The following is an 18,300-nucleotide window of genomic DNA, read 5'->3' as shown; positions in this document are numbered from 1 at the left end:
TGTTTACACATTAACAACTGAAGCTGAACTCACAGGGTTTCTGATTAGTTACTCTGGTTAACACTATTATCAGCTGTGTAGCGCCCCCTGCTGGTCAGAGAGAGAATGCAGGTTTCACTTTGTGGAACCGGAGTCAAACCGTCTGTTTGTGTCCAAGATAACCGCAGCTTCACAATAGCTCATCCGGAGGCTCATTGTTGGTAATTAAGTGGGGGGTGCAGTGAGACGAGTGTAGTTCACGGGTAATTATAAAACTGCTAATTTAGAGCGAAGCTCCGTAAACTCATTTCGATTACAGCGCCGCAATTAAATTGGCAAAAGACCATAATTACTAACAGCACTCACAACATGCAGCCGCACATTCTATCTGATTTCCTATTTATCTGTCAGGGTTCTGCTGCTTCTCCTTTTACTCAGATCTTTTAGATACAGTTATTAAAACTCAGATGGCTTCATGCAGGTCCTCTTCAGTTTGGGCACTAGTGTTGAAAACCATCACGACAAATATACAAAAGTACAAAAATTAAGACTCACACAAATAAACATAGTAAAGCACTTATATGACATATAAAATATCAATATAACACACAACAGCATATAGAAGCAGAAACATAAGTCTTCTATTATCTTAGTGGAAAGTAAAATGATTAAAACTCTTATTAACATTATTTTTTTGAATAGTTCTGGGCACTGATCTGCTCAGCGAAGGTCAGACTTGTTGTAGTCTCGGTGGGTTGTTGGTTTCAAACCTGTGAAGCTGTGAACGTGTCTCTAATGAACACATATGATCTTGTCTGTTTTCCTTTGAGCTCCGCCTCCTGGTAAAGTTTGCTCTCATCACAGTTGTTGATATATTGATATCAACTGAAAGCTAAGCAGAAAACTTATTTGAGCTTTTTCACTGAAATCAGAGGGAAGCTCCACTTCTGTTTAGAATAAAATAAACAACTGATTCAACACGAGCCACAAATATGACTGTGTACACGTTACACAGGGTTAAATATTGTTTTCAAAGTTACACAAAACGGAAACAACACGTTTGTGTCGGATCAAGTTTTGTGTTTGTGATCAAGTGAAGTTTTCAATGAGATGTGAAACTCAAATGTACATTTCTGTTGATGTGCACATACGATCTACCCTATTAGATGATGCCACCTAGTGGATCCTTTGCAAAACAATATCCATATAGATGTTTCACTTATGGACATTAATATTTATCCAATCGTTCATAAAATCAGAGAGAGGAGACCAGTGTGAAATATCACTCTCTCATGGTGTCAGTGTCCAGGTCTACATCAGTCTGCAACAAAAAGACAAGTGTGAGACCACGAGACAAACAGACGCCTGTTTTTAAACCACCTGACACATCAGCAAACATTCTTTACTCTCACTGTTGACACTCCAGGTTTCGGTGAACCAAACTCTGATCATTAACTAAGTACTTATGTTTATCAGCTGAACTCCACTGAAGCTGGAAATCCCCAAAAAGTGACCTGAAGTTGGTTAATTGAAAAAAACGATCACCTGAGACATTGACTGTCGGCACTGGAACCAAAGTATATAATAATACATGTTGTTACTGTGACAGTGTAGGTTTGTGGTCATTCTAAAGATCACTGGTGGAGAGGGGAACTCAAATATTTGACTAAAGCAAAAGTACAAATACAAAGGCTAAAATCTTCTCAAGTGAAACTACAGATTAACTTGTTGTTGTTTTGAAAATACTTTTAATAATAAAAGTACTTAAAGAAACTAAAGGAGATCACACATACAAATACAGAATTAAGAATACGCCTTGTCTCACTGCAGGCAAGTTGTGTGTGCGTGTGTGTTTGTGTGTGTTCAGCTGGTTTCCCTGTGGCCTGTGCTGATTGGATAAATTGGAGATGTGCTTAGGGTGCCCCCTTGTGGCTGTTTTACCAAAGTGGCAGGTGAGTGATGTGTTGCTGCAGAGTTTCCTGTGTATCCCACCATGTTGCATCAACAGCGGATTCGGACTGAATGCAGAAAGCTAACCAAAATGGCTTTCATGTTATCATTTGATAGTGTATGATTTTAATATTGTTTATAGCTATTTTCTTTATTTCAAAACATTGTTGTCATATTATTATTTTATTTCAGATGGTCCTTTTACATAATATCTCTACTCATTATGCAACTATCAGCAAAAAAACATTTGTGATCAGAAAAAGTCAAACACAAACTTAGATCAACTGACTCATCATTTATTGAAGCTTGTAAATTAGTCACATTATCAAGTGTCATTCGCTTATTTAGTCGAAATCTAAACATGAGCAAAAAAGTAAAATAAAAACTGACACAGACAGTTTGTGCTTCATCATCATCATCATCATCATCAGCATCATCGTTGTCCTTAGTACTGTACTTGAAATTTAGAACAGAGCATGTCAATAATGGAAAAACTTATTTTAATCAGAAGAATATGAATCAAAAGTTAATCCTTAACAATATGTGAATAACAATATTTACTTGAGCAAACTTAAACAACTTAAAAAATAAAAGTAACCATATAAATGGCAGTATATTACTGAATATTTCATCACATGGTCTTAGTGTATTGTACATCACCATTGTTTTCATTATAGTCATTACATACATAGAGATAATACATTCATAACTTCATCATCCACATCACCATGCACATCTGTTTCTCTGCCCTGAACTACGTGAAGTAATATAAAAGATAATTCATCATATACACAAACATACGGCAACAAAAAGGAACAAAAATACAGGTAAAAAATATCAATACATTTATTTTGACATTTCTCAATTATTTATGTTATCGCTCAAGGGCTAGTGACTATTGACACCGTAAAAAAAACTACCAAAAAATAAATCATCAAAGAGTCGAAAATAAAATAAAATGCACAGAGGTCCAAACTAACTCTGTTGTTCTTTCTTCATTTTCACTGAAACAAATTGGTTGTTTAGTCACATTAACAAAAAGAGTAAAACAAATATAAACAAACAGACCAATAATATCTTGCACAGTTTCCCCCCAAAATAGTAATTTTTTCCTGAAGCTGAATTAGACTGAAGACTTGTAGTTCTCTGGATTTGCTTTCAGACCTGCACGGAGCTCCAGACATGTTCCTGAGACTTTCTGGAGAGGCTGTAAGTGAGAACGTAGAGAATGTGAGAACACAGCAGGAAAATGTCCAGAACATTCACAGAAAGTGAGCGGGCGTGTTGATGACGTTTCTAATGTAAGATGTGAAACTGGAAGAAAACAAATACCTATAAACAAAGTCTGGACATTTTCCAGAGTCTATGTCAAAAAATAGTTGAGTAAAGGTAATATTTCATCCAAGTGAATGTGAATCTATTTCTGCATATTAAATTGGACTGAATTACCTGATGTGTTCAGTTGTACTTTGTTCACTTCATGTTGAAGGCGTCGCTCAAACCCTTCAGAGCTTCTTCTTTTGTGAGTCTCCTCCAAGCCTCTGGGACATCAGCTGGTTCGGCTTTGTATTCTTCAGCAAATCTGTCATTGTATTTCACCAGGACGTACTTCCAGTAGTCAGATGCCTCTATGGTGCGGTCTGGAGGAATGATCCAGTCTGGATAGTACTTTGTGTAGTCCTTGTAAGGTTGCAACTCCCATTTGGTGGCTGGGCTTTTGAATAAACGATCACTGTGCACGTCAGTTGTACACAGTGAATCAAACAGCTTCTTACTTGACAGACACCTGTATGTGCCAAGACCTTGTGGCCGATGAATGGCTGCATGATGCTGCTTGTGTTCTTTGCCACCGGCCTCACAGGGAACCTTACAAAATGGACACTGTTGTCCACAACCAAACACTCGCTTGAAAAGCTGATCCTGTGGTTTGATTGGGAGCTTGTTCAGAGTCTCAGTGATGTCATCAGAGTTTGAGAACTCCTCTTCCAGTTGGACCTTCAGCTCCTTCATTGAGATCTTGAGACACTTGATGAATGAATGACATGAGCTTTGGATAAGAAACAAGGTTTTTTTTTCATCCTCCACTGAAAGTGAGATGTCTTTGATCAAATGTTTGCGCATGTTGCTGATTAGCGTTGTGATGCTTTCCTTGTTATCTGGCAGCGGAGCACCATCCTCTCCTATTGCTGCCTGATCTATCGCTTCTGATATTTTTTTGTCGATGACTTGTAGATTGTTGTTCTTGAGTTTGCACAAAGTCTTGTCCTCTGACATCTTTTTCCAGATGTGCTGAAATATCCAATCCTTAACATATATTTCATAGTTAGCAATGTACCTGACATAACTCTTGAAGTCTTCCTGTTGCAGTAACTCTTTCTGAATGTTGTACTGGAAGAATGTGCGAGAACTATACTCTGCTGAATGGGAACCTGTCAGAATGTCATCCACAATGTTTACTCCCAGAGATCCACAGATGAACTGTTTCACAGCAGGTTTGATACAAGACTGGACAAAATATTTTGCTTTGCGTTGGTAGTGATCTTCCTTGTTGTATAAATCAAGAAAATCTGACAGGTACTGAGTCTTGTTCTTTTCCAGCTGAGTGTGAGGATTATTATCCGACAAGAATCTTTTGTGCATTTTGACAAATTCCCTTGAAGCAATGCCACAAATGTGAAGTTTCAGGTCAATCTCAAACTGCATATTTGTTTTGTGAAGGTTGTTACCTGGTTTAAGGGATTCATCAATTTGTTCCAGAAGATCCTTTGTGAAAGAGTCCTGGTAATCTCCATCGGTCTTTACTTTATCTCGTACAAACCTTGTACAAGAGTAAACAATTCTGTCTGCAAAGCTCTGCAAATCTCCAATCCACTGTCCTATCAATACATGTCTGAGCTTCTGCTTAAGAGTGTCTACATGCTTACGTTTAGTTTCAAATGGACCTGTCCCCATTTCCTTTAGGTCTGTTACTTTCTGCAAAGCCTCATTGACATTTCGATTACAGAAGTTTTCTCTCAGCTGCTTCAGGACGCATGCTGCAATGTCTCGCTCTCTCAGGCCGGACACGTTGACAGTGGCTTCAGCCCACATCTTTTCAAACTCTTGTGTCAGCTGTTCCTCAGTCAGAGTTGAAGCGTTGCAGTCACCAATAAGCTTCATGACCTTCTGTTCAATCACACCTCTGTATTCTCTCTGAATGTCCTGAACCTTTTTTAAACTTAGTTTTAGTTGAAGGGTGCAATCCAGTTTTACCCACACAGAATGTTTGATTTCATCTGCAAGGCCTTTGACACTGTTTAAAAAGTCCACTTTGTATTTCTCTATCAGATTAACTCGTTTGTCTTTCATCTTGTAGTAGTCGGAGATTTGTTTCCTCATTGTTATTTGTTGGTTGGTTATTTTGTCTGACACCTCAGATTTTTTTCCTACAACTAATCTGTTACAAGTTTCTATCTCATATTCATTGAAAGCATTTGAGATTTCTACCTCTGCTTGTGTTTGCCAGGTCAGAATCTCTTTTCTGAACTCCCAATCCCACTGATTGAACTCTTTGCACAAGTTGTCATAGGCTTGAGCCACAAGAGTGTTTCTGAAACTAAAGATGAAGTTCTCATATTTCACGGCCTTCCAGAGACTCTTCATTATTTCCAGAAACTCTGGGATCTGCGACACTTCATTGCCCGGGTCCTTCTTCACTGTTTGCAAAAGATTTTTCTTGAAATCTGCTACAGCTTCACTGTAACCTGTGTCCACTGGTGCCATTGGTGGTGTTCCATGCCAGAGTCCTGGGATGTGCCAGTTGTTCTTGTCCATGTCATAGTCCAGCACATCCGTGAACTCTTTGATAGAAGGTTTCTTTTCCATTTCAGCTGCGATTTGAGTCATTTCATTGAGTTGGTCCAGGAGAAGTTTTTTTGGTGTCATGTTCTTCTCATGAGCTGAAACTGATGAAACATTCTGGTGAACAAAATGACAAACTGGCTTTTTTCCAATTTCTTTCATCCTCAAGAATGCGTGCACTACAATTTGCAGGACATCTTTCATTTCTGCTGCGTTTTCCATTGCGATGTTGATGATGGTGGCATCACTCAAGCCAATGACAAAGGTTGCTAGCTGGTTGTCGTGCTCGTAACTGTCCTCTAGTTGTGCCAGTTCAGGAGCCTTAAGACCCTCTGTGTCAATGAGGACAATAAAATCACAGTTTAACTCGCTTTTCAAATTCTCTGCAACTTTGAGGAAGAGCATGAAAGCTCCTCTTGTGCATCTGCCGCTGCTGACAGGAAACTGCACACCGAACATGGTGTTGAGGAGCGTTGACTTACCGCTGCTCTGAACACCCAACACAGTCAGTACCAACAGTCTGCTCCTCTGTCCAACCTTCTTGTGAAGCTCCATCAGTACGTCTGTCACCCATCTCTCTGGGACGTTGGAGGCATCTCCGTCCAAAAGCTCTAAAGGATATCCATCCAACAGCATTTCAGCTGCCAAACCAGGGAGCTGGGATATTTCATCAGCTGTATAGCTGCTGGTTGAGAACTCGTAGATCAGTCCCATCTCTCTCATGTAATGCTCTGTTCCTAAAGAGCTGTCCACCAAAGCTTGTTCTAACTCTGCTATGAGTTTGACGTCTTTCTTCTTGCATTGCTCTTTGAATTTGTTACGTAACTTAGAGAGTTCAACTCGTGAATGTGTATTAAACTTCAGTTTCATCCACTTCAGGAAAACGTCTCTTTTTTCTTTGTCACTTGTAGATAAGCACTTGATGAAACTTTTCATTCCTTTTGAGGCGTGAGAATTTTGTTGCCCCTGTCTGATTTTTATTTTTTCTTCCTTTAGTTGACATTTCTTGTCTTCAAGACCAGAATCACCAGATGTCTTCAGTCTACACTCTTCCTTTTCTAACTTTGACAACTTCTTCCAGTTCGCTCCTTGCAAAGTCAGATTTAGTTTTTTATAGTGTGGTATACTTCGCACTCTAATGCCGTCCATGATCTCCTCAGCTGCTTTTCTTTGTGCGTTGGTTTTGCTTTCGTCCACAGACAGACCAAGTTCAACTGCTATTCCAACCATATCTACAATGCTCATGGTGTCTTTCACATCTAACAGGAATGCCTTGATGACGTCACAAAGTGTCTTTGAGAACTCTGCCACATTTGAACTCTGGTCTTTGACCTTTACTCTGTTCTTTGGTAAACCTAATTCCTCCACAAATCTCTTCACAGACATCATCTCCTCACTGGCATTCCCTCCCTTTCGATTGAAGACTAAGAACAGTTTGGATTTCACATCTTGAAGAGAAGATAGAATCCTGTGCTCACTTTCTTCAACGCTGTCCAGAAACACAAAGGTAGCTGTTGATACTTGAAAGAGAAAGTTGAATTGTGTGAGTGATTCACAAATGTCCCCTCGCAAATCTGCGAAGGCAGTAGGCTCAGGAAAAATGTCAAGTTTTTCGCCGCCAGAGGGAAGGTACCAGCAAATCTCAACAAGGCCATCTGCAATTTCTCTTTTGACTGCCCCCCCTTCCACATCTCTGTGTATGAACATGTTGCAGTTCTGTTGCCCACTGCTGAGGACATGATTCAAAATCTGGGACTTTGATAAACTACTGTTCTTCAGCCTCACAAAGGAGAAGAATGGTATATTTGCTTGGACAATGTTGTCTTCAACAAACCCTCTTGATTCAGACATTTCATGTGGACGCCACTCTTTGACGATGTCTCTCAGAGCCCACAGCATCAGGGTACACTGACTCTTGTGGCCGTGGGGCAACAGCAGTGGAAGAGAGAACTGGCACATTGACATCTTGAGGGACATTTCCTGCTGCAGGATGCTGTCAGCGCAATGGAAGAGAGCAACTATGAGGTCGAGGGGGTTAACCTCATCGTCTCTAGGGTCATCAGCAGTGTAAAGGTCTTCTTTAAAAGGATCATTGTCTTCTTGAATGTTTTCTTTTTGCCTGATTGATGATAATATTGAGCTTCTGCATTCTGCATTTATTTTGAACAGTTTTCTGAGGAAACACCATGGTATTTCCTCCAGCGATAAAACAGATTTTTCCTCAATACTGTTTTTGTTGATCTCAAAGAGAGACTGTAGATTGAGCTTGTTGGGATAAAAGTCTTTCAGTCCAAGTTTGACGAGAAAGCTCAACAGGGCTGTCAAAGAGAAAGAGAACATACATTTTAGAAAGTATCGACTTGCACCACCTATTGGTTGTATATGTATGTTTGATTGTTTTGGTATGTGTTATTTTACAGTGTTATATACTGTAAATCTTTCTTGTCAATAACAACTGGGAGCAAAGACTTCATTCACATGAAACCAAAACTACTTATTGTTACGTGTAGAAATCCCAAAATGTCTGAGCAACATCGGCCTGAAGGGACATGTCCTCCTCGAGCTGCCTCTCTCACGTCTTGTAGAGAAGTTTAAATTCACCAAAACAAGGCTGGAGACTCTCTCAAAGTCCAGAGACAAATATATATATATATAAAGGCAGCACTCTAGCACACTGACATTGTGGGTCACGTTAAACAGGGAAGAGGAGGTTTGAGCCGAGGTCAGAGTAGTCCCCTGTGGAACAAGGCAACTCCTTCAGAGCGGGGACAATTGGTAGTCCTGGAAATCTGACATCAGGAAGAGGCAGCTAGATGTGTGAAGGCTGTCACTCAAGCAAGACAGGGGCAGTGGATGAGATGGGAAATCATAGAGAAAAGACGGATCAGCTGGAAGGACCTGTGGGGAAAGGAAGCTAGCAGGATTAGCTTCCTGCCTCGACCAACCTATGACGTCCTTCCCTCACCCAAAAACCTACAGCAGTGGCTGAACGAAGATCCATCCTGCCCACTATGCTACCCTCATCCTCACTGGTTGTAAAATAAGTTTCTCCCAAGGTAGGTATACTTGGAGACCAGTTTTGTGCATGAACTAACGCAAAAAAACGATTCATTGAACACGTTCACTTTTATGAGAACGATGAACTGAACGCAACTCAGTGACAAATAATGAATTTGAACGGTGAACACGTTCATATTGTAGCGTCCTCGCTTATAGACGACAGGGAACTTCTCTCTTTATGTGTATCTTTATTAAAGTCCAACGAACACGAAACACTTCTTGTTCGTAACTCCGACACTCCTATCATCCATCACTGTATTCTTCACTCCGCTTCCTCATTCACCCTTGACACGCCAACTCATCAGCCGATGAGAGCCTGTCCTCCCACAAAACCCTACAGCGGGGCCCAATACGTCGATCGCGAAGGCAGTCTGGGTCGATTGCACGACTGGACAAGAGGCAGTCACGTGGACGCTCCAGTGTCCCCTCTTCTTTTTTGCGAGGGAGGGTTGGCTACTTATTCTCCATATAGGCTTGAGTGGAGAATACGTAAATTTACCCTCTACACCCAACGTTGAACGGAGCAACCAGCGGAGAAGTTCTGGAAGATGGATGACAATAAATTAATAATTGAAGTGGAGAAGTACAGTGAGCTGTATGATCCTCAGAACATATGAGACAAAAATACACATGTTGGGCTGTGTTGCAGTTAATGTTCGACACAATTGACCATCAAATTTTATTACAGTGACTAAAACAGTTAATTAACATTAAAGGAACCGCCCTAAACTGGTTTAAATCTTATTTTGCTGATCGCTCCCAATTCGTACAAATCAATGATGAGTCATCTTTGCGCACCAAAGTTAACCATGGTGTTCCACAGGGGTCTGTGCTCGGCCCAATTTTATTCTCATTATATATGCTTCCACTAGGAAACATTATCAGGACACACTCGGTAAAGTTTCACTGCTATGCGGATGACACCCAGTTATATTTGTCAATAAAACCCGATCAAAGTAATCAATTAACTAAACTTCGAGCATGTCTCAAGGACATAAAAACCTGGATGACCTGCAATTTTCTCTTATTAAACTCAGATAAAACAGAGGTTATAATTAGAGATGAGCGAGTACAGCATTATCTGTATCTGTAACTGTATCTGTTAACCATATGAATTATCCGTATCCGTATCCGTACTCGGAGTGGGCGGGGCCTAACCCGGAAGTGGGTGTGATTTAACCCGGAAGTGGGCTGGTTAAACATAACTTTCTTTTTTTACTTTGAAATTTTTTTATGATTTTTTTATTTTTATTTTTTTTAAATTTATTTCCACACCAGGTGTGTGTGTGTGTGTGTGTGTGTGAGTGTGTGTGTGTGTGTGAGTGTGTGTATGAGTGAGTAAGAGAGAGACAGAGAGAGAGAGAGAGAGAGACAGGGGGGCGGGGAGACTGTGTCCGATGCTGTTTGCTATTTCCCGGGGACAAGATTGACAGGAGACGCGGGTCTCTCCTGCTTCGGATGAGGATAATTAAGACAAACACGGTATAATCACATTCATGTGAACTAGAGCGATGCAGCGGAAAAAAAAAAAAAAATCTCCGACAGGCAGAGACGCAACGCGAGTCGCTTCTACCAGCACCACGTCTGAACGAACCCACGTTTAACAGAACTCTACTGGTTAATAAGTAAGTACAAACTGAAATAAAAACAAACGTCAAGCTGAAGAAACCCTAAACGTTAACGGAAAAGACCCGTGGAACCTGAGTGACTGAGAGACAGAGAGCTGTTCTGTGAGTGAGTGAGCAGAGCCGTGTGTGAAGGGGAGGAGCGCTGTGATGCTGTGTGAGGATTTTCATTCAGTCCGAGCACAGATATTGACGAGTATTACTCGGATAATACTCGTGCTCGGCAAAAGTGCTTTATCCGTACCGGATACTCGTTTCAGCCGAGTATCCGGCTCATCTCTAGTTATAATACTCGGCCCTAAACACCTTAGAGATACATTATCTAATGATATAGCTGCGCTAGATGACATTGCCCTTGCTTTCAATGACACAGTCAGGAACTTGGGAGTGATCTTCAATCCTGATTTGTCCTTTAATAGTCACTTAAAAGTAATTTCTAGGACCGCGTTTTTCCACTTGCGTAATATCTCAAAAATCAGACATGTCCTTTCGCAAAAAGATGCAGAAAAACTAGTCCACGCCTTTGTTACATCGAGACTGGACTATTGTAATTCACTATTATCAGGCTCCAGCAGCAAGTCGTTAAAGACTCTGCAGCTGGTCCAAAATGCCGCAGCACGTGTCCTGACGAGAACTAAGAAAAGAGAGCACATTTCTCCAGTATTAGCATCGCTACACTGGCTTCCTGTTAAATCTAGAATAGAATTTAAAATTCTCCTCCTCACCTTCAAGGCCCTTAATGATATGGCACCTTTTAACCTTAAAGAGATGTTAGTACCATATCAACCTACTAGAGCACTCCGCTCCCAGAATTCAGGTTTACTTGTCGTCCCTAAAGTCTCTAAAAGTAGAGGAGGAGCCAGAGCTTTCAGCCATCAGGCTCCACTGCTGTGGAATAATCTCTCACTTTCAGTTCGGGAAGCAGACACGCTCTGTTCGTTTAAGAGTAGACTCAAAACCTTCCTTTTTGATAAAGCTTATAGTTAGAGCTAATTAGTGCGGCAGAAAGTAACTTGTCCTATGTTCTAAAATTGATTAAAAGGCAAAAACCCCTGATGATGCTAAGACGCACAGGGAATTTATGACACAAGACACATGGAGCTTCTCTTTCCTGCTTCTCCTTCCTTTTCTCCATCCCTAACACATCAAGGTCATTCTTATCTGATCAGTACATGTTACTAACTTGACCCCTTTCCCGGAGTTTCTGTGCCTTAGCGCCCGCGGATGCAGGGCCACAGCTGTGGCCGCACCATGGATTATGATTGTGGATCGCACGCCAGAGGTCGCAATGGTGGATCCACTTTGGTGGATTCTGTATCGTGCCAGATGATCGTACTGGTAATGGAGGATCCTTTGTCGCATTGGCATCGCATGATGGTGGACCACGACCGAGGTGGCAGCTGATAATGGATTCTAACTGGCGGCGGTGGACAATGACTGTGGACTATAGTGGATCCCATCCTGATGCTGGAACGGGATCTTGCTGGCTGCTGAACAGAGACTATGATGCAGCAGGACTGCTTCACATATAGTATTGAAAAATGTTTACCCTCATCGATGCTGCTAAAAAATGTTTTCTTACACTTGACATCTATTGCACTTCTGTCCGTCCTGGGAGACGGATCCTCACATGTGTCTCTCTGAGGTTTCTACATATTTTTACCTGTTAAAAAGGTTTTTAGTAGTTTGTCCTGACTCTTGTTGAGGGTTTAGGACAGAGGATGTCTCACCATGTTAAAGCCCTATGAGACAAATTGTTATTTGTGAATATGGGCTATACAAATAAAATTTGATTGATTGATTAATTGAATGTTGGAGCAACAAGTAAGTAGGCTATATATATATGTATATGCTTGAAAAAATGATTAAATGCCGTTTTTACTGCAGGCTGATATCAGCAAAATTATGTGATATTATTAGCGCAGCGCTTCAGCGTCCGGTGTGAACAGCCAAGTGCCGGTGATCTAGGGATTAACGCGGCGCTTCGGTGTCACATCGACACCGAAGCAGCGCTTCTAGGCCAATGGCTGTAGGGCACCCCTGCCCTACAGCCATTGGCCTAGAACTGTCACGTGCCCCACCCCGACCTGTTCACTGACCCTCATGACATTTCAATACTTTCTCCTCAGGAGAGACGCCATCTAAGGTTATAATACTTGGCCCCAAACACCTTAGAGATACATTATCTAATGATATAGCTGCGCTAGATGACATTGCCCTTGCTTCCAATGACACAGTCAGGAACTTGGGAGTGATCTTCGATCCTGATTTGTCCTTTAATAGTCACTTAAAACTAATTTCTAGGACCGCCTTTTTCCACTTGCGTAATATCTCAAAAATTCAACATGTCCTTTTGCAAAAAGATGCAAAAAAACTAGTCCACGCCTTTGTTACATCGAGACTGGACTATTGTAATTCACTATTATCAGGCTCCAGCAGCAAGTCGTTAAAGACTCTGCAGCTGGTCCAAAATGCCGCAGCACGTGTCCTGACGAGAACTAAGAAAAGAGAGCACATTTCTCCAGTATTAGCATCGCTACACTGGCTTCCTGTTAAATCTAGAATAGAATTTAAAATTCTCCTCCTCACCTTCAAGGCCCTTAATGATATGGCGCCTTTTTACCGTAAAGAGATGTTAGTTCCATATCAACCTACTAGAGCACTCCGATCCCAGAACTCAGGTTTACTTGTTGTCCCTAAAGTCTCTAAAAGTAGAGTAGGAGCCAGAGCTTTCAGCCATCAAGCCCCACTGCTGTGGAATAATCTCTCACTTTCAGTTCGGGAAGCAGACACGCTCTGTTCGTTTAAAAGTAGACTCAAAACCTTCCTTTTTGATAAAGCTTATAGTTAGAGCTAATTAGTGCGGCAGAAAGTAACTTGTCCTATGTTCTAAAATAGGCATAGAGGTATTAATATCTGATCTACTGAGTGGGCCACATGGTTTTCATCGTACTACCATACAAACCAGTAACCAGTCAGATTTACCTTGAGCCTCAGTGTAGCCTCAAGTTCGGCCTGTATCATTGTATCATTGATTACAAGGCAAAAACCCCTGATGACGCTAAAGCGCAAAGGGAATTCATGACACAAGACACAAGGAGCTTCTCTTTCCAGCTTCTCCTTCCTTTTCTCCATACTTATCACATCAAAGTAATTCATATCTCATCAGTACATGTTACTAACTTGACCCCTTTTCCCGGAGTTTCTGTGCCTTATCCCCCTCAGATGCAGGGCCACAGCTGGGGCCGCACCATGGATTATGATTGTGGATCGCGCGTCAGAGGTCTCAATGGTGGATCCAGTTTGGTGGATTCTGTATCGTGTCAGCTGATCGTAGTGCTAATGGAGGATCCTTTGTCGCGTTGGCATCGGATGATGAGGGACCACGACAGAGGCGGCAGCTGATGACGGATCCTAACTGGCGGCAGTGGACAATAACTGTCGACTATAGTGGATCCCATCTTGATGCTGGATCGTGATCTTGCTGGCTGCTGACCAGAGACTATGATGCAGCAGGACTGCTTGACATATAGTATTGAAGTTATCCTTCAACATGTTTCCCCTCATCATTGCTGCTGAAACCTTTCTCCTGATGATGTTCTCCTCTACACATCTGTGTCACTTGTGTCCATCCTGGGAGACGGATCCTCACATGTGTCTCTCTGAGGTTTCTACGTGTCTTCACCTGTTAAAAGGGTTTTTAGTAGTTTGTCCTGACTCTTGCTGAGAGTTAAGGACAGAGGATGTCTCACCATGTTAAAGCCCTATGAGACAAATTGTGATTTGTGAATATGGGCTATACAAATACAATTTGATTGATTGATTGATTGACTTCGCACTACGTTACCCATAATTCATCCACACACATGTAGACCAAACAAGCGACGTATTCCAAGTGTTTTCTTCTCTGGCCAGTGGCTCGGCTCAGAGGCGTAGTGGGGGGGCTCAGCTCACTGGTTATCTTGGCTCGCTGTCTGTCGGTAACCAGCCGTCCGATACCGCTCCGTGGATAAAGAGGAGGAGAAGTTTCTTTACTTGGAATGCGGCCACTTTATTTCTCGGATAAACAGCAGGACCAACACTCGCATCCCCTTTAGGTGGTCCGTCACTTCTTGTTATACACACACTTTGAGCGTCTTTTCCCACAATACCCAGGTGCACTACGTCACACACTACACACTTTCCTTAAAGGGGCAGGCCACACCTGCAACACAACAGCTCTCGGTCTCATATACAAATGGCAAGAGAAAGAGACGCAGACTCAGCAACTACATCCGATGCACCTTATTATTATCTGAGGGATCTTTACACACTGTCTGATAAAGATTCCGACAGTAAAGGCAAGGGGTAGCGATGGATACAGTTCTGTAAAAAACAAGTCTTTCTTTCTCACTTTCCACCTTAAAACTATGAAATGAACGTGAACTATTCATGTTTACTTGTATGAACTGAACTTTGAACTAGTTCATGAGAGGTGTGAACTTTCACAACACTGGTGGAGACACAACCAGGTACTCACATGCCTTGCAGCAACAATAGACACAAACAGAACTTCTACCAATGCCTTGACATCAAAAACATCAAACGCATTTTCAAGGAAAACTTTTGTCTGTGAGGGGGAACAGGGACAGAGAGGTTCTCCAAGTCAGAGACTGGAAGATGTTGGTGGACGTGGGCCTGCGGCTTCTAGTCCAATCACATATTGTTACTACCACCGTAAGACAGGATCTGATACACTGTTCCAACATCCTGCTCGTCCTCTACTTCGTAGAATTAACCCAAGTTTTTAACGTCCTCAGCTGGAGGAGAGAATTCAGTATAAATTTGGTAGCTACAGCTTTGTGCCCTTTCACGCAACAAGCATACAGATCTCAACATATTGCTTTGTAAGCTCTCTGTGTCCATACACAAATAAAAGTTGAATGAGTTACCTGCATGCTCTTCACTTTCTGGGTCTCTTGTAGACATGGTCAAAGCCTTCCCTTAATTCCTCTGTGCGTCAAAATCTGGAGAAAAATGTATATTAACTCTTAAGTTTTACAGAACAATTGTTTACAGAATCAAACAGTTTATTTTTGGATTAGTTTGTGGCCAAGATGTTTTAGAATTGAATTGATTTTGGTTACCAACTACAGGTGGAAATCACAAATCACTTTGTCCATTTCAAAGATTAATTGTCCGACTTGCAGCACTGACCAGGATTGTGTTTATTTGAACCTGTTGCTAGTCTAAACGGTCAAATTACGTTCAGTACATAACTACAAAAATATTTCTCATTAAACTATCAATTGTATTTTGACTTTCATCATTTTCTTAAGGAAGTCCTGTATTGTACGGATGGACCAAGATTCTGTGTGACCTGCACCCACTGAGCCTGTTATGAAAGCGAACCTGCACTGCCCACAGAGAACTGCCTTAATCTGTGATCTGAACTGAAAAGAGTTTTTGTGGTGACAGTGGACTTTATGAAAAGATAGACAACTTGTCTCTACTTCCTCCCATTGTGAAAAACTGAGGCCAAAATATCTTTGTTGTGATGTAATTGATTGAAGCTCTGTACGTTTCTACCACAGTAAGTTGCTGTTCCTGTTTTGCATTTGTTGGAATGTACGGCGAGTTATGGAATTTTACTACTGATCATTTCCTCTGCTTATATATTTATTTAATTATTTATTAAGATTCATGTGATTCTAAAGGCCTTGGGGTCTCATTTACAAAACAGTGGGTGGGATTCATACCAATAGTGTACGTGCCCATAAAAGCCGGAAATGGAATACGCAAAAGAAAATTCCGATTCATAAAACCGTGCGCACACACATCTGAACAAAATGTTCACTTTATGAATCACAGTTCACCTGGAAAGTTTGTACGTGGATCTTTCTCCAAATCCGCCCTCCACATGCCAACTTTACACCATAAATGGTCAATGCAAAGCACGGCGTGAATATTAAATGATGCTGCTGACCAATGGGTTTCCACTGTGAGTCCTGACGGAGTCACCGCATCAAGCGATGCAAAGAGGAAGTGAAACTCTCTATCACTGTCATCGAGGTGTTTGTTAGTGAGGTGGAGGTGAAGAGCGACTTTATGGGAAAGCAGTGATGTCACTAATAAAGAAAATACACTGATACTCTGCCGCTGCTGCTGTGGATAACACACTGTGTGAGAGTGAAGAAGAGAGAAAGAACCGAGCCTGAAATAAAAAAATGATTAAATTAAAAGGTGGAGAAAAATAAAAAAACACCCTCTCAGATTTTGAGGGAACTTGTTGTATCTCCTGTTCGTATTTTCATCATCCAAAACTGCAGGATTATTAAATTCAGAGACAGCTGTGATGTCCTCAATTTATAGAATTTAACATAATTATTATGATATGCTCGTGTTTGTACTGGGATAGTTCGGTTCCGTCGGTCGATCTGTGTGATACTGGATTCATTTCAGCTCAGAGATCACAGATCACAGATCAATAGAATCTATATTAACTGATCAGACATCGATGAACCCTCGCTTCCTCCTCGTCCTTCCATTCACCTGCACACATCACGCAGAATCATGCACCTGTGTCACGTAAATATATAATCTTTTAATAATATCTTCTAACACTGTGCGTGTTTCATCAGATCGCTGCAGTGAACGTGACTGAGCCATCAGGAACACATAGCGCACAGGAGATCACAGGAAATGAAGAAACTTATTAACAAATAATATCCCAGAGAGGAGGTGAGGATCCACTGATGTGAGGGAATCGAACCGATGCTCTAAATAAATAAATACTGCCGTGACAGTGGAGCGGGGTTCTGCTCGATGTGTGCAGGTGAATGGAACTTATAAATGAGACCCTAGATCTTTCAAAGAACTATTATCATAGAAAAACTGATATTGCATTAAAATATGCATGTAAGTATTCACAGGAATCTACCTGTAAGCGCTCCTTCTTCCGTGTTCATTCCAGACATGGTCTGACTTCTCCTTGTCGTCCTTGACTCCCTTGTGCCTCAGAACCTGGAAGAAAAATAAAGAAAAATAAATTTCTCTAGTTTCAGAACCAATGTTATTATCAGACATTCAAATCAGGTCAATCAAATCATTAAACTAAGTATAAATAGTCTGTCACTGATTGGATGTGGTTACCGCAACATATTTAAATGAAAACCCAGAACAAGGTTATAACATGTTTTCAGCATGTAAACTAAAACGTACCTGACATGGTGCAACGGGAGAGTGTGCAGCTGCTCGTGTCAGCTCTGCTCTTTATACTAGACAATCAGAACCGAAAGCATTTGATGCACTGGAACAACAGGTTCATATAACTTATCTTGTTCTCTCCTATCTGTTAAATATGTTACCTTATCTTACTTGAGGTTCAAAATGTCACCAACTGATCCTCACAAAGATATCTGTACAGGAGCACACACACATACAAACAATACACATGTCGGGAGGCCGGCTATAAATTAATCGAAACCTCCATAATCATAAAGATGTGTAGATTTTAAGAGAACACCCCCGCGATGTGTTCTTTTATGGTTGGAGGAAGTAAATTATTGACTGAAATGATAATCATAGGTCGAGGATGCGTCAAAAAAGGATCCATGAGTCCAAGGTGCATTTTGTGACTTTTATTAATATTTGAACCCCCCCATACCGGTTATTATGAAACAATAACTGAAGGCGAAATAAGCAATTACCAACAAAGGATGAACATAAACTTTGTTTCCCACAATAATCAAACACAGAAAATGTAAACAAATATGAAGAAACCTTCTTGTATCTTGTCTGAAATCAGTCAGAGGCTACAGTGCTCTCTTCTGTTCCACTGATATACATATACCTTCTATATAAACGT

At 41.2% G+C, this 18,300-nt stretch overlaps 1 protein-coding gene across 1 annotated transcript; it reads right to left on the bottom strand.

Moving 5' to 3' along the window:
• Window positions 1–3,402: 3,402 nt before the first annotated feature.
• Window positions 3,403–17,410, bottom strand: LOC132998983 (up-regulator of cell proliferation-like). The gene is made up of 2 exons (XM_061068742.1): window positions 17,374–17,410; window positions 3,403–8,087 (listed from the first exon to the last, which is right to left on the bottom strand). Exons 1-2 carry the CDS (start codon window positions 17,408–17,410, stop codon window positions 3,403–3,405), a joined length of 4,722 nt encoding a protein of 1,573 aa, XP_060924725.1.
• Window positions 17,411–18,300: the final 890 nt, after the last annotated feature.

The sequence above is a fragment of the Limanda limanda genome, chromosome 3 (genome assembly GCF_963576545.1).
Source record: "Limanda limanda chromosome 3, fLimLim1.1, whole genome shotgun sequence".
Classification (NCBI taxonomy): domain Eukaryota; kingdom Metazoa; phylum Chordata; class Actinopteri; order Pleuronectiformes; family Pleuronectidae; genus Limanda; species Limanda limanda.
The sequence above is the reverse complement of the archived record's forward strand: the minus strand, read 5'-3'. Positions and strand labels throughout refer to the sequence as shown.

Excerpts from the sequence above, each read along its gene's own strand:
- LOC132998983 (XM_061068742.1), bottom strand. The coding sequence starts at position 17,410 with ATGTCTGGAATGAACACGGAAGAAGGAGCGCTTACAG. Across the intron at positions 8,088-17,373 it reads GGAAGAAGGAGCGCTTACAG|CCCTGTTGAGCTTTCTCGTC; the intron begins GTAGATTCCTGT and ends TCTCTTTGACAG.